The sequence below is a fragment of the Entelurus aequoreus genome, linkage group LG17 (genome assembly GCF_033978785.1).
Source record: "Entelurus aequoreus isolate RoL-2023_Sb linkage group LG17, RoL_Eaeq_v1.1, whole genome shotgun sequence".
NCBI lineage: Eukaryota > Metazoa > Chordata > Actinopteri > Syngnathiformes > Syngnathidae > Entelurus > Entelurus aequoreus.
In genome coordinates this window covers 15,064,259-15,078,264 of record NC_084747.1, presented here as the reverse complement: position 1 = coordinate 15,078,264, position 14,006 = coordinate 15,064,259, and the positions used below count along the sequence as shown (strand labels likewise).

The window sequence follows — 14,006 nt, the reverse complement described above, 5'->3', positions numbered from 1 at the left end:
GAGAAGGCATTCGACCGTGTACCCCGGGAAGTCCTGTGGGGAGTGCTCAGAGAGTATGGGGTATCGGACTGTCTGATTGTGGCGGTCCGCTCCCTGTATGATCAGTGTCAGAGTTTGGTCCGCATTGCCGGCAGTAAGTCGGACATGTTTCCAGTGAGGGTTGGACTCCGCCAAGGCTGCCCTTCTTGTCACAGATTCTGTTCCTAACTTTTATGGACAGAATTTCCAGGCGCAGTCAGGGCGTTGAGGGGATCTGGTTTGGTGGCTGCAGGATTAGGTCTCTGCTTTTTGCAGATGATGTGGTCCTGATGGCTTCATCTGGCCAGGATCTTCAGCTCTCACTGGATCAGTTCGCAGCCGAGTGTGAAGCGACTGGGATGGGAATCAGCACCTCCAAGTCCGAGTCCATGGCTCTCGCCCGGAAAAGGGTGGAGTGCCATCTCCGGGTTGGGGAGGAGTTCTTGCCCCAAGTGGAGGAGTTCAAGTACCTCGGAGTCTTGTTCACGAGTGAGGGAAGAGTGGATCGTGAGATCGACAGGCGGATCAGTGCGGCGTCTTCAGTAATGCGGACGCTATATGGATCCGTTGTGGTGAAGAAGGAGCTGAGCCGGAAGGCAAAGCTCTCCATTTACCGGTCGATCTACGTTCCCATCCTCACCTATGGTCATGAGCTTTGGGTTATGGCCGAAAGGACAAGATCACGGGTACAAGCGGCCAAATTGAGTTTCCTCTGCCGGGTGGCGGGGCTCTCCCTTAGAGATAGGGTGAGAAGCTCTGTCATCCGGGAGGAGCTCAAAGTAAAGCCGCTGCTCCTCCACATGGAGAGGAGCCAGATGAGGTGGTTCGGGCATCTGGTCAGGATGTCCGACCGGTAGGAGGCCACGGGGAAGACCCAGGGCACGTTGGGAAGACTATGTCTCTCGGCTGGCCTGGGAACGCCTCGGGATCCACCTGGAGGAGCTGGATGAAGTGGCTGGGGAGAGGGAAGTCTGGGCTTCCCTGCTTAGGCTGCTGCCCCCGCGACCCGACCTCGGATAAGCGGAAGAAGATGGATGGATGGATGGACTTTAAGGGCCAAAACCAAATGATTTAAATAAGAGCCAATAGTAGGTCATTATTTAAATATTTAATAAATATTGTTACACTGCCATCCTGTGTTTTTGTCTGATTATAATTGTGATCAACAATGGAATCGTTCAATGCTGTTGAGAATGTGAAGTATCAGTATTCAGCATTGATATGACCGATACTGCCTTGCTATTGGATCCATACCCAAATTTACAGTATAACCTAAAAATAATGTAAAGTATCCAAACAACAGAAGAAAAAATTATCATTACAATTTAACAGAAGTGTAGATGGAAACATGCTATTACGGAAAGTAAGCAGATGCTAACAGTATAATAATAAGCAGAGTCATAATAGTTTGAACCAAATAATATAATAATAACATGTTTTAAAATGGTTCTCTTGCCATTTATATGCCAAATCATATATTGGGATATATATCATTATCGCAGGAGGCTGCGATATATATGGCTATGTAGATTTTAGGCTATATCGCCCATTTGTAGTCCAGATACGAAGGTCTCGGATACAATGTTTTCTCACCAGCGAGTTAGCAGTACAGCGACACTTTGCCAAGCAAAGGTGTGGAAGTTCTCTTTCCGTGACAATTGTCCCAAAACATGACTTAAAAAAAATACAGTAATAATAGTTTTTAAAATCCATCCATCCATTCTGACGTTAGGAAATTAAAGATGTATTCTAATTTGTTGGAAAAAGTATTTATATCCAAGGAGAAACATTTCATGAATCATGTCTGAACTAAAGTGTGTTTGTGTTGTTTGTCCAACAGACCTTCAGCAGCTGATTGGTCATCCAGAAGAACTTCCCCCTCAGTCGCAGCCACCCCACATTAAAAAGGAAGAGGAGGAACTCTGCATCACTCAGGAGGGAGAGTGTCTTCTAGGACGAGAGGAAGCTGATTACACCAAGTTTCCACTGAGTATTCTCTCTGTGAAGACTGAATATGATGAAGAGAAACCACAACCAGACAACCTCTTAGCTCCACTATCAGATAGTGAGGCTGAAGACGAGGTTAAAAAACCTTTGAGCAGCGATACAGACTGTGAAGGTGATATGAGGACTCACATTGACAACAAACACCCTGAATGCTCTAAAAAAAAGACAGGCAAAAAACGTTTGAGCTGCTCAGTTTGTGCTAAAAGTTTTACTAGGAAGAGCAATTTGACTCAACACATGAGAGCACACAAGGGAGAAAAACCATTTATTTGTTCAGTTTGTGGTAAAAGTTTCTCTCTAAAGAGCAGTTTGACTGAACACCTGAGAACACATACAGGAGAAAAACCATTTAATTGTTCAGTTTGTGGCAAAAGCTTTTGTCAAAAGAGCAGTTTGACTGAACACACGAGAACGCACACAGGAGAAAAACCATTTAAATGCTCAGTTTGTGATAAAAGCTTTACTAAAAAGTGGCATTTAACTCAACACATGATAACGCACACTGGACAAAAACCATTCAGTTGCTCATTTTGCGGTAATAGCTTTTCTCGAAACAGCTATTTGACCCAACACATGAGAACACACACAGGAGAGAATCCATTTAATTGTTCAGTTTGTGGTAAAAGCTATTTTTCCAGACAAGGTTTGGCTCAACACAAAATGATACACACTGGAGAAAAACCTTTCACTTGTTCGGTTTGTAGTAAAAGATTCCATCATAATGCAGTCGCAATAAGACATTTAAAAACACACACAGGAGATTAACCAATCAGCTTTGCAGTTTGTGGAATGTTGCTCAAATGTGGCAACTTTTTCAAGGTAAATTCACTGCTTCTTTTACAAATATCAGAAGTCTTCATACAAAGTGGGATTATCTCAAGCATAATCTTATCTCTACATGACCTCATGTCTTCTGAGTATTTGAAACGCTCCTGAATAGTAAAATGAGGCTTGTAGTGCTTGGTTACTCCTTCTTCAGACGAGACACGCATGATGATTCTAGCTGGGGAGGAATTGTAGTCTTCTTCAGTGATGATGTACCACCTCTAGAATGCCTGATTTTGAAGACCAACATCATGAATCGATCTGCCTGAAACTACACCTTCCAGGTCGCCTGGTGTTTATATTTTGTGTCTACAGACCAACATCAGATGATAATTCGGTTGTCCCTATCCAAGAACTCCACCCAAAATCTGAAATGAATGTTCTTGGGGATGTGAAGGGCCATCATGAAGACTGGCTGAGAAGTTATAAGACTGACGCTCACGAGTTTGCTATACTCAACCCTGGTTTAATGACAAGTTCCATAAGGCAGATGGCTTATCGAAGCATCATACAGAATATTTATTTCCCCTAAGAATCAGAATCGAATTGAGTCATTTACAATTACCAAAATCCCTATTGGAACCATTTCCACAGGTGAGAACAGCGCATGTATGTGACTTTAATTTGGCTCCTTGCTAGGAATACGCTTGTTTGCCCACAATATGCTCGAGTCCTCAAGCCAACACTGAAGTCTTTAAACCAATTATTATAAATTAAAAAACAAAACAAAAAACACATACAATATAGCTATATTTTAGTTTTTGAATGTTAAAATATATTTATGGTCTTCCATTTTATGGAATTATTTTGGTTTATGTGACGTCAGGTGGGTTCACTTCCTGTTGTATGTAGACACGTCATGTGTGGATCTTCATATTTACTAGAGATGTATATATGCGTTATAAATGTTTATATGCGATATATGCGTTAAAATGTAATATCGGAAATTATCGGTATCGTTTTTTTGTAATCGGTATCGTTTTTTTTGTTTGTTTTTTTTATTTTTATTTTTATTAAATCAACATAAAAAACACAAGATACACTTACAATTAGTGCACCAACCCAAAAAACCTCCCTCCCCCATTCACACTCATTCACACAAAAGGGTTGTTTCTTTCTGTTATTAATATTCTGGTTCCTACATTATATATCAATATATATCAATACAGTCTGCAAGGGATACAGTCCGTAAGCACACATGATTGTGCGTCCTGCTGGTCCACTAATAGTACTAACCTTTAACAGTTAATTTTACTAATTTTCATTCATTACTAGTTTCCATGTAACTGTTTTTATATTGTTGGACTTTCTTTTTTATTCAAGAAAATGTTTTTAATTTATTTATCTTATTTTACTATTTTTTTTAAAAAGTACCTTATCTTCACCATACCTGGTTGTCCAAACTAGGCATAATAATGTGTTAATTCCACGACTGTATATATCGGTTGATATCGGTATCGGTTGATATCGGTATCGGTAATTAAAGAGTTGGACAATATCGGAATATCGGATATCGGCAAAAAGCCATTATCGGACATCCCTAATATTTACCTTTACTGTATAGTAGTTGTGTTTGAATATCTCGCTTTATTACCTCATGGCAACTACTGAAGATATTTTTCTTTTGTGACTGTCATTCTCTGGTGACTGTTTTGGACCCCCCCACACCCCCAAACATTTTTATGTTAAAATACTGAACATCTGTTCAGTATTTTAACATAAAAGTGTTTGATTGTGAGGCATTAAAGGCCTACTGAAATTATTATTTTTTTATTTAAACGGGGATAGCAGATCTATTCTATGTGTCATACTTGATCATTTCGCGATATTGCCATATTTTTGCTGAAAGGATTCAGTATAAAACAACGACGATAAAGATCGCAACTTTTGGTATCTGATAAAAAAAAAGGCTTGCCCCTACCGGAAGTAGCGTGACGTAGTCAATTGAACATATACGCAAAGTTCCCTATTGTTTACAATGATGGCCGCATGAAGTGAGAGAGATTCGGACCGAGAAAGCGACAATTTCCCCATTAATTTGAGCGAGGATGAAAGATTTGTGGATGAGTAAAGTGCAAGTGAAGGACTAGTGGGGAGTTGAAGCTATTCAGATAGGGAAGATGCTGTGAGAGCCGGGGGTGACCTGATATTCAGCTGGGAATGACTACAACAGTAAATAAACACAAGACATATATATACTCTATTAGCCACAACACAACCAGGCTTGTATTTAATATGCCACAAATTAATCCCACATAAAAACACCTAGGTGTTTGTTATGCTAGCTCCTAGCTACTAGCTCGAGCTAGTTATAGCTCGAGCGGGTAATATGGACGGGATCCCGTATATATAACCCGCCAATACAATTCAAACACCTGCACAACACACACACTCACTCAGCCCAAAGAACCGTTCACCTAACCCAAGGTTCATAAAGCTTATATATTTAACCAAAGTTACGTACATGACACGCACGTACTGGCAATCAATCAAATGTTTGGAAGCGCGCGGGTGGGACCTGATATTCAGCTGGGAATGACTACAACAGTAAATAAACACAAGACATATATATACTCTATTAGCCACAACACAACCAGGCTTATATTTAATATGCCACAAATTAATCCCGCATAACAAACACCCAGGTGTTTGTTATGCTAGCTCCTAGCTACTAGCTCGAGCTAGTTATAGCAAGCGATCAAATGTTTGGAAGCGTACTCACGGTATCGCGTCTGCGTCTGTTAACGAAGTCAAAGTCCTCCTGGTAAGAGTCTCTGTTGTCTGAGTTCTTCGATCTTGACTGCATCTTTCGGGAATGTAAACAATGAAACACCGACTGTGTTGTGTTGCTGACTTCCCTCGCAAAATACTCCGCTTCGCACCGACTTTCTTCTTTGCTTGCTCAGCTTCTTTCTCCATAATGCAATGAACAAATTGCAACAGATTCACCAACACAGATGTCCAGAATACTGTGGAATTATGAAATGAAAACAGCTACTTCGTATTGGCTTCAATAGGGAAGCCATACCTCTGTTAAACTGGCTACGTCACGCGCATACGTCATTCTCCAAAGGCGTTTTGAACCGGAAGTTCCCCGGTAAATTTAAAATTGCACTTTATAAGTTAACCTGGCCGTATTGGCATGTGTTGCAATGTTAAGATTTCATCATTGATATATAAAGTATCAGACTGCGTGGTCGGTAGTAGTGGCTTTCAGTAGGCCTTTAAAATCCACAAAATGCAACGGGTCCATCAGACCCACAAACGCTGGCTGAGTAACAACAATATGAACATTACACAAGGGTTAATCATTATTTGTTTTAATGGTGCTGTTTTGTTGTCTTTTCTTATTGTTTTAGTGTACTATGAACCATGTTTGTGTCTGTAATAAAGTGATGATTAACATATTATTTTTCTTATCTAGCCCATCTCCATTTTTCTTTTTCTTATAATTTTCATATGTTTTTTTCTTTTCCTATAACATGTGCTTTTTATTTTATTAGTAAAATAAATAATGCATTTAAACATTACAGACTTCGCTGAAACTGTCGTAAAAAATGGAACGAAAACAACGACATTGCCCCTGCACATTAGGGATGGGCGATACCACACTTTTAGGATTCGATACGATACCGATACTTTTTCTTGCATTTTCATCGATACCGATACCAATAATTTCTTATTGGCAATTTTTTGTCAGTCAAAAATATTATTACTATTGTTATTATTTAAGACAAATCACAAGACAAATACAGACCATTTATACCACATTTATTATGGTCAATATATAATAAAAGTAAAATTAAAATAAATAACATAAATATGAAAAATAAATTAAATATTATATATAATAATAACTATATATTATATAGTGCGATGAGGTGGTGACTTGTCCAGGGTGTACCCCGCCTTCCACCCGATTGTAGCTGAGATAGGCTCCAGGGCCCCCGCGACCCCAAAGGGAATAAGCGGTAGAAAATGGATGGATGGATGGATGGATATATTATATATAATAATAATTAAATATTAGGGCTTTCCAATTAACAGTCAAATCCGAATTGCAAGAAGCTGCAGTTATTTTTTTAAGTTTGTTATATAATTAGCAATTAATGTTTTCGAAATGTAAGAAATCATGTTACAGATTAAAACCAAAATCACATTCAATCTATATTAATATATTCAAGATTTGCTTGGAAAAAAATAAAACTGTAATGCAAAGATGAAGAATCTCTAAATTGTATCTCTTTCTTACCTTGTTTTAAATACTCAAGCAATTTTCAACTAACAGTAAATTCCCCTGTGTGGAAATTATTTGAATTTAGGATAATCATTTAAACAAAAATATTCAGTAAACATTACTAAAAAAAACAAAACAACAATGCCTGTTTTAAGTCAACATTTGGACAACACTGGATATGCCTGGCTGCATCGCTGTCGGCTGGCTGTGTGTGTGTTGCACGTTGACGACGCTCATTGGCTGTCTCCTGTCACGTGACTGGGCCAGCTCTATACTCTGCCAGGTACAGGGGTGTCCCAGCACATAGTAAGTTAAGTAAGTCATCAAAAACATCTGAAAGTGATGCTTGCACCCCCCACACGCCGTTTTTTGGTTTATATCGATACTTTTTCAGAAAAGTGATGCCAAATGAGTAGCGTGTGAGTATCGATATATCGATACCACAGGATCGATACGCACATCCCTACTGCACATGCGCAGAACCGACCGTGTTTCCGGTAGCGACTTCGATGGCGGACTCGGCGGCTGTGGCTTCCTGGAGAAGTTCAAAACTTACAATATAACAGAAAATATGTCTAGAAATACCTCAAATACTTGATTTTTCTAACACCAAGAAACGGAAGTTGAATTTGGAGCGATGGAGTGTTATCTGAAGTGAAGATTGAAGACGTGATAGAAGATGGACGACTACTGCTATGCTAAGATGGCGACGTCCGCTAAAAGAGAACATGAAAGAGAATCACTAACGGAGAAAAAGACGAAAACTGCAGATAAATGTGAGTGAGTTGAAGTTTCCAACAACGTAATTTTTGGGGCTATCGTAAACCCTGAAAAGAGCGTTAAAAGAAGTTAGCCGTCCTTGTTGAAGAATGTAAAGAAAGAGCCGCCATGATTGTTAGCTTGAAGAAGGCAGTGGAGTTCACATCAGAGGAGATGAAAGAATGCAAAAGTTGGACAATATGTGGCTGCGATCTCAACTCGGTGAGATAGTTAGCTGGCGAAGTGTAAGACAAAGTTGTGCGAAAACGCAATTTAAATACGCTTTTAGTCAAAGTCCACTGGCTAAACTTTGTCTGCATCAATTGAAGTGCTTTCGTGGGAAACAATAACAAACGTCACAGTGTTGGCGCTAGGAATTTTCAAAATGGGGGTCCTAGGGACCCCATCAAGTCATAACAATGGGGTCCCACTTTTTTGTCACCGTTTTGAAAACAAATGATAAATGTATGCACTCGGCCGGGGTTTGAACTCACAACCTACCAATCTCAGGGCGGACACTCTAACCACTATCCTAAACCTTCTCCATGTATCAGTTTACTGATCCATTGTTTGTTTCTTGTAGTAAAATGCAAAAAATGCCATCCAACAGGTAGCTAACCCCCTGATTTTGAGTTTTTTACATGGGTGCTAAGGATATTTGCTTTGGCTCTTATTTGTATAACTCACCAAATCAAACAGTATGCCTTTATTCAATGACACATAAAGACAATGACTGCACCGTTTAAGTAACGATATGCGTTGTATAGTGTTGGCGCTAGGAATTGTTTTCAAAATGGGGTCCCAGGGACCCCATCAAGTCATAAAAATTGAGTCCTGCAGTACATTTTTGGGGTCCCACTTTTTTGTAAGCGTTTTAAAAACAAATGATAAATGTATGCATTATCCTGTTATATCTCACATTCTATATTGTGTTTTGGAAAAAGGTTGTCATAATTAATTCATTAAATAATACAAAAGAAAACAATGTTTTATGCATATGTAAATGTATTCAGTTATAAACATTCATTCACTTTCTTCTTTCCTTCATGGATCTAAACTTTACCGCTGCCGGTAGTTTTTCTGTATGTTCATTTAATAAGTTATAGGTGTATTTATTTCAGTATAAAAGTGTAAAACGTTTTTTGCTTCAGGCATGAAATGATGATAACGGTGTGCCAGGGCATACATGCATATGACAAATTGAATTGATTATTCTCACCTGTATGTATATCATCAGTCGTTTAAAAACCGCCACATCTACACTCCAGTTTGTATAGTCATTGAAAGACAGAACAAGCTGAAACACCTGCTTCTACCGATAACTGATCAATTTAGTAATAGCAATTATTTTTCAAATGTAAATTGTGCACATGCACCTTTCTTTGCGACTGGTTTTGGGGCGGCTTCTCTGGCGTAGGTTACAATGGCGGTTCAGGGGTGATACGATTTGATATGTTGGAGCGTGATGGTTTTTCCCTTCTGAACATTCTGTGTGAATAGCAGGCTTTTGATTGATTGATTGAGACTTTTATTAGTAGGTTGCACAGTGAAGTACATATTCCGTACAATTGACCACTAAATGGTAACACCCGAATAAGTTTTTCAACTTGTTTAAGTCGGGGTCCACTTAAATTGATTCATGATACAGATATATACTATCATATATACTATCATCATAATACAGTCATCACACAAGATAATCACATATAATTATTTACATTATTTACAATCAGGGGTGTGGAGGGGGGGAGGGGGGTGAGGGGGGGTATGGACATCAAGTAGTGGACATAGAGAGAGAGAGAGAGAGAGAGAGAGAGAGAGAGAGAGATCAGAAGGCATAAGAAAAAGTATCTGCATTTGATTGTTTACATTTGATTATTAGCAATCCGGGGAGGGTGTTAGTTTAGGGTTGTAGCTGCCTGGAGGTGAACTTTTATTGCGGTTTTGAAGGAGGATGGAGATGCCCTTTCTTTTATACCTGTTGGGAGCGCATTCCACATTGTTGTGGCATAGAAAGAGAATGAGTTAAGACCTTTGTTAGTTCGGAATCTGGGTTTAACGTGGTTAGTAGCAAAATGTCTTCCTCTGCAACACGCTTTGACTTCAGTTTTTCAGGACTTATGCAGATCCCAAATGCACAACAGCAGGTACCCATAGCAGTGCTGGCGTTAACGCAGTTTTTGTGTCTTTTTACGCATTGAAATCAGAAAGGACGCGTATTTCCGGAAGTCTGTGTGTCCCCCGGACGCAGATTTTGTTTTTGTTTTTTGTTTGCTTGTTTTCCACACATTTTCTACCGCTTGTCCCTTTCGGGGTCGCAGGGGGTGCATTCGGGCGAAAGGCGGGGTACACCCTGGACAAGTCGCCACCTCATCACAGGCTCGGTTTGCTTGGTTGTTTTTTTAATCGATTATCGCTTTCCAGTGGTGTTTTGTTTTGTTTTATATTTTCCGGCTCAAATTCTTGATTATTAATTATTGGTCAACTTCAAAGTAAAGCACTTTCCGGTACAATTTCTTAAATTTTGAATCGCCGAAAGTTTTACCGATCACAAATACTGCATTACGTGTTATTGTGTTCGTCATGGCAAGCAATAAACCCAAGAAGCGAAGCTTCAATGAAAAGTGGCTTCAGGAGCCACTTTTCAGCAAATGGCTCACTTATGACGATGGAAAGATGTTTTGCACGCCATGTAAACGGGCTAAGAAAAAGAACATCTTTACCACCTGGTGCACTGATTTTCAAAGATCCAGCCTCACCAGGCACCAAGAAACATCATGTTGCACCTTTCCTGCTTGTCTGCTCCCAGACCGTGGTCGAGGAGCGCCAGGGAATGATGAGGCCATCGATTTGTTACAACTCTTTATTTATGTTTTCCACAAAGCCGAGCAGACATCCACCATTCTATTACCACTCCTGAACATGCTAGCGCTCCCTCTCCTAACTTGCCCACTCACTTAAACACGTCACTCACCCCACATACTGCCATTCTTAAAGGGGAACACACAGCTTATGGCCATCACCAAGCCAGAGATGAAACGCTAGAGGCATTGAGTGCCACGCTATTAAATGACATTGAAACTAACTTGCCAAATTCTAAGTTTGTTGGCATTATTTGCCATGAAAGTGTAGATGTGGCGGTTTTTAAACGACTGATGATCTACATACAGGTGAGAATAATCAATTAAAATGGTCAAATGCACGTATGCCCTGGCACAACATTATCATAATTTCATCACCGAAGCAAAAAACTTTTTACACTTTTATACTAAAATAAATACACCTACAACTTAATAAATGAAAATATAGAAAAATACAGGCAGTGGTAAAGTTTAGATCCATGTATGAAAGAAGAAAATTAATGAATGTTTATAACTGAATACATTTACATATGCATACAAATTTGTTTTCTTTTGTATTATTTTTTAAATGAATTAAGTAGCATTTATGTTAACTTTTTTCCAAAACACAGTACAGAATGTGAGATATACACTACCTATTCACCAACATCCTCCTGTTGTGCTGAAGTTTGCTCCTCCAGTACGTGTTTAAACATCTAATGGATTATTTGTAAGCTAAAGTGTGTTTGTTTGTGTGTTATAGACATCCAGCAGCTGACTGGTCATCCAGAAGAACTTCCCATTCCGTCAGGAGGGAGCTCCACTTTGAAGCAGGAGACTCCACAACCACCCTTCATTAAAAAGGAAGAGGAGGAACTCTGCATCACTCAGGAGGGAGAGTGTCTTCTAGGACGAGAGGAGGCTGATCTCACCAAGTTGCCACTGACTGTTGTCTCTGTGAAGACTGGAGATGATGAAGAGAAACCCCATGCAGACAACATCTTAACTTCGCTTTCAGATAGTGAGGCTGAAGACGAGGTTGAAGTAACTTTGAGCAGCGATACAGACTGTGAAGGTGATATGAGGACTCACACTGACAACAAACACTCTAAACGCTCTAAAAAGAAGAGAGGTAAAACGCATTTGAGCTGCTCAGTTTGTGCGAAAAGCTTTACCAAAAAGTACAATTTCACTCAACACATGAGAACACACACAGGAGAGAAACCATTTCAGTGTTCGGTTTGTAGTAAAAGCTTTTCTCAAAATAGCATTTTGACTGTACACATGAAAACACACACAGGAGAAAACAAATTTAATTGCTCAGTTTGTGGGAAAAGCTTTTCGATAAAGAGCTATTTGACTGAACACATAAGAAGAACACACACAGGAGATCAAACATTTCGTTGTTTCGTTTGTGGCAAACTCTTTACCCCAATGTGCAATGTCACTCAACACATGAGAACACACAGTGGCCAAAAACCATTTATTTGCTCAATTTGTGGTAAAAGCTTTTCTCGAAACAGCTATTTGATTCCACACATGAGAACACACACAGGAGAAAAACCATTTAACTGTTCAGTGTGCCGTAAAAGCTTTTCTGTGAAGTGCAATTTGACCGAACACATGAGAACACACACACAAGAGAAAAAACATTTAGTTGTTCAGTCTGTAGTAGACACTTTTTTTCCAGGCATGGTTTGACCAACATATGAGGAAACACACCGGAGAAAAACATTAAAGTTGTTCAGTTTGTAGTAAAAAAAAATCCAACATAATGCGGACAGAGTAAGAACACACAAGGGAGAGTAACCAATCAGCTGTTAAGTTTGTGGTATGGTGCTCATATGTGGCGACATCCACCCAAACCCAGGGCCTCCTTAAATACCTCTGTGAAATGTATCCAATTTGTTATTAAACAGTTTTTCAACAATTTTAGAAAATTGTGGAAGTAAAGAAACAGGTGTATAATTTGTAAATTGGTGTTTGTCTCCAGTCTAATAAATCGGGATTTTGTTTTGCTATTTTCATTTTGTTTGGGAATTTGCCTGTTTGAAATGACAGGTTATTGATCTACGTTAATGGTTCTGAGATCTGTTCAATACATTTTTGATTCTATATAAATTCCATTTCAATCGGTTGAGGTCTTCGATTGACATATTAGTCACGATTTTAACTCTTTCCTCTTGCGTGACGAACATTGAGTTGGGATTTCTATCTATGGTATAATTTTAGTCCTCAATTGATAATGTGTCTGCAATCCTTTCCTCCGGTTTTGGTCCAATATTCAAAAAGTAATTATTGAAGCTTTCAACTACTTCCTTCATATCGTCATTATTTACGTTTCCGAGGGTAAACTCTCCTAGTGCCATTTTTAATGATACTATTAAGGATGCCCCATCTTGCTCTCATATTGTTTTTGTTTTCTGTCTAATAATTGACTGTAATATTATTTTCGACATGTTCATTGTGTTAGAATAATTGTATCTAAGTTATCACAAAAACTTTGTGTTTCAATGAGTTCCCAGCGAGAAGCAAAAACATGTCTTTGAACCTACCAAGAAGAAGGCTTGTAAAACTCCACTGTGTAGGGGGGGAAGCAACATGAAGGTGTTCTGTTTTCTTTCATGTATTGTAATCAACAGAAATATATTGTTTTAACCCAAGGACTACAAAGCGGAGAGAAGGCAGGATCTGCCCAAGTTCCAGACACGGCTTTTTTGAACTCTTTTACGAACCTCTTTTTGAAGTCTTTTACAAACCTTTCTTTGAACTGTTTTACAACCTTTTCTGTGAAGTGTTTACGACCTTTTCTTTTGAACTGTTCTGTAACCAAAGGCAACGCTGTTTATGACCCACGTCCCTTTGGAAGCAGCTGTTGCCATGTGGTCAGGGAAAGTCCAAATAAAGGAGGAGGCATACAATCTTTCGCCAGAGCGTGCTGGAGACTGTGCAGGAGTACAGCCCGGACGTTTCTCCTCAAATTGTGCCAAATGTAATTCTGTCTCTGTTTGATTCTTTGCTTCTTGTCCTGTTTAATAGTTTGAACCTGACACATAGTTTGCTAGTTAGCTTGTTTTTAAACATTTTGTATAATAACATCAGATCACAAAGCAAAAAGGTCACAGAAATAAATAGGTAGGGTTAAGTAGGAGCCATAGAGAGTGAGAAAGAGAGTGACAAAAACTCTTTCAGAACTTTATCATTTTTGGGGGGAATGAGAGCACAAAAGTTTAGCACTTGGTGGGAGGTTTTGAGATGGGGGGTAGGGGACTATTTATGAATCATAATTCTATAATGACTTAATAACTATAATAGTTGGA

At 39.2% G+C, this 14,006-nt stretch overlaps 5 protein-coding genes across 5 annotated transcripts in view; 3 read left to right on the top strand and 2 right to left on the bottom strand.

Moving 5' to 3' along the window:
• Positions 1 to 4,804, top strand: part of LOC133632541 (zinc finger protein 501-like) — a 7,223-nt gene extending 2,419 nt beyond the window's left edge. Inside the window, exon 2 of the mRNA XM_062025013.1 lies at positions 1,859 to 4,804. Coding sequence (XP_061880997.1) covers positions 1,859 to 2,790 — 932 coding nt within the window. The 3' untranslated portion in view covers positions 2,791 to 4,804. The remainder of the gene's footprint in view (positions 1 to 1,858) is intronic.
• LOC133632464 (uncharacterized) overlaps positions 1 to 14,006 on the top strand; it is a 508,815-nt gene that overhangs the window by 17,586 nt on the left and 477,223 nt on the right. The gene's annotated exons all lie outside the window — the stretch shown is intronic.
• LOC133632484 (zinc finger protein OZF-like) overlaps positions 1 to 14,006 on the bottom strand; it is a 421,867-nt gene that overhangs the window by 132,303 nt on the left and 275,558 nt on the right. The window lies entirely within an intron of this gene.
• The window catches only part of LOC133632486 (gastrula zinc finger protein XlCGF57.1-like), a 295,607-nt gene that overhangs the window by 101,831 nt on the left and 179,770 nt on the right, over positions 1 to 14,006 (bottom strand). The window lies entirely within an intron of this gene.
• LOC133632542 (oocyte zinc finger protein XlCOF22-like) lies at positions 7,574 to 13,608 on the top strand. Its single transcript, XM_062025014.1, has 2 exons — positions 7,574 to 7,863; positions 11,450 to 13,608. The coding sequence occupies exons 1-2, from the start codon at positions 7,767 to 7,769 to the stop codon at positions 12,385 to 12,387; spliced, it is 1,035 nt and encodes a 344-aa protein (XP_061880998.1). The 5' UTR covers positions 7,574 to 7,766; the 3' UTR covers positions 12,388 to 13,608.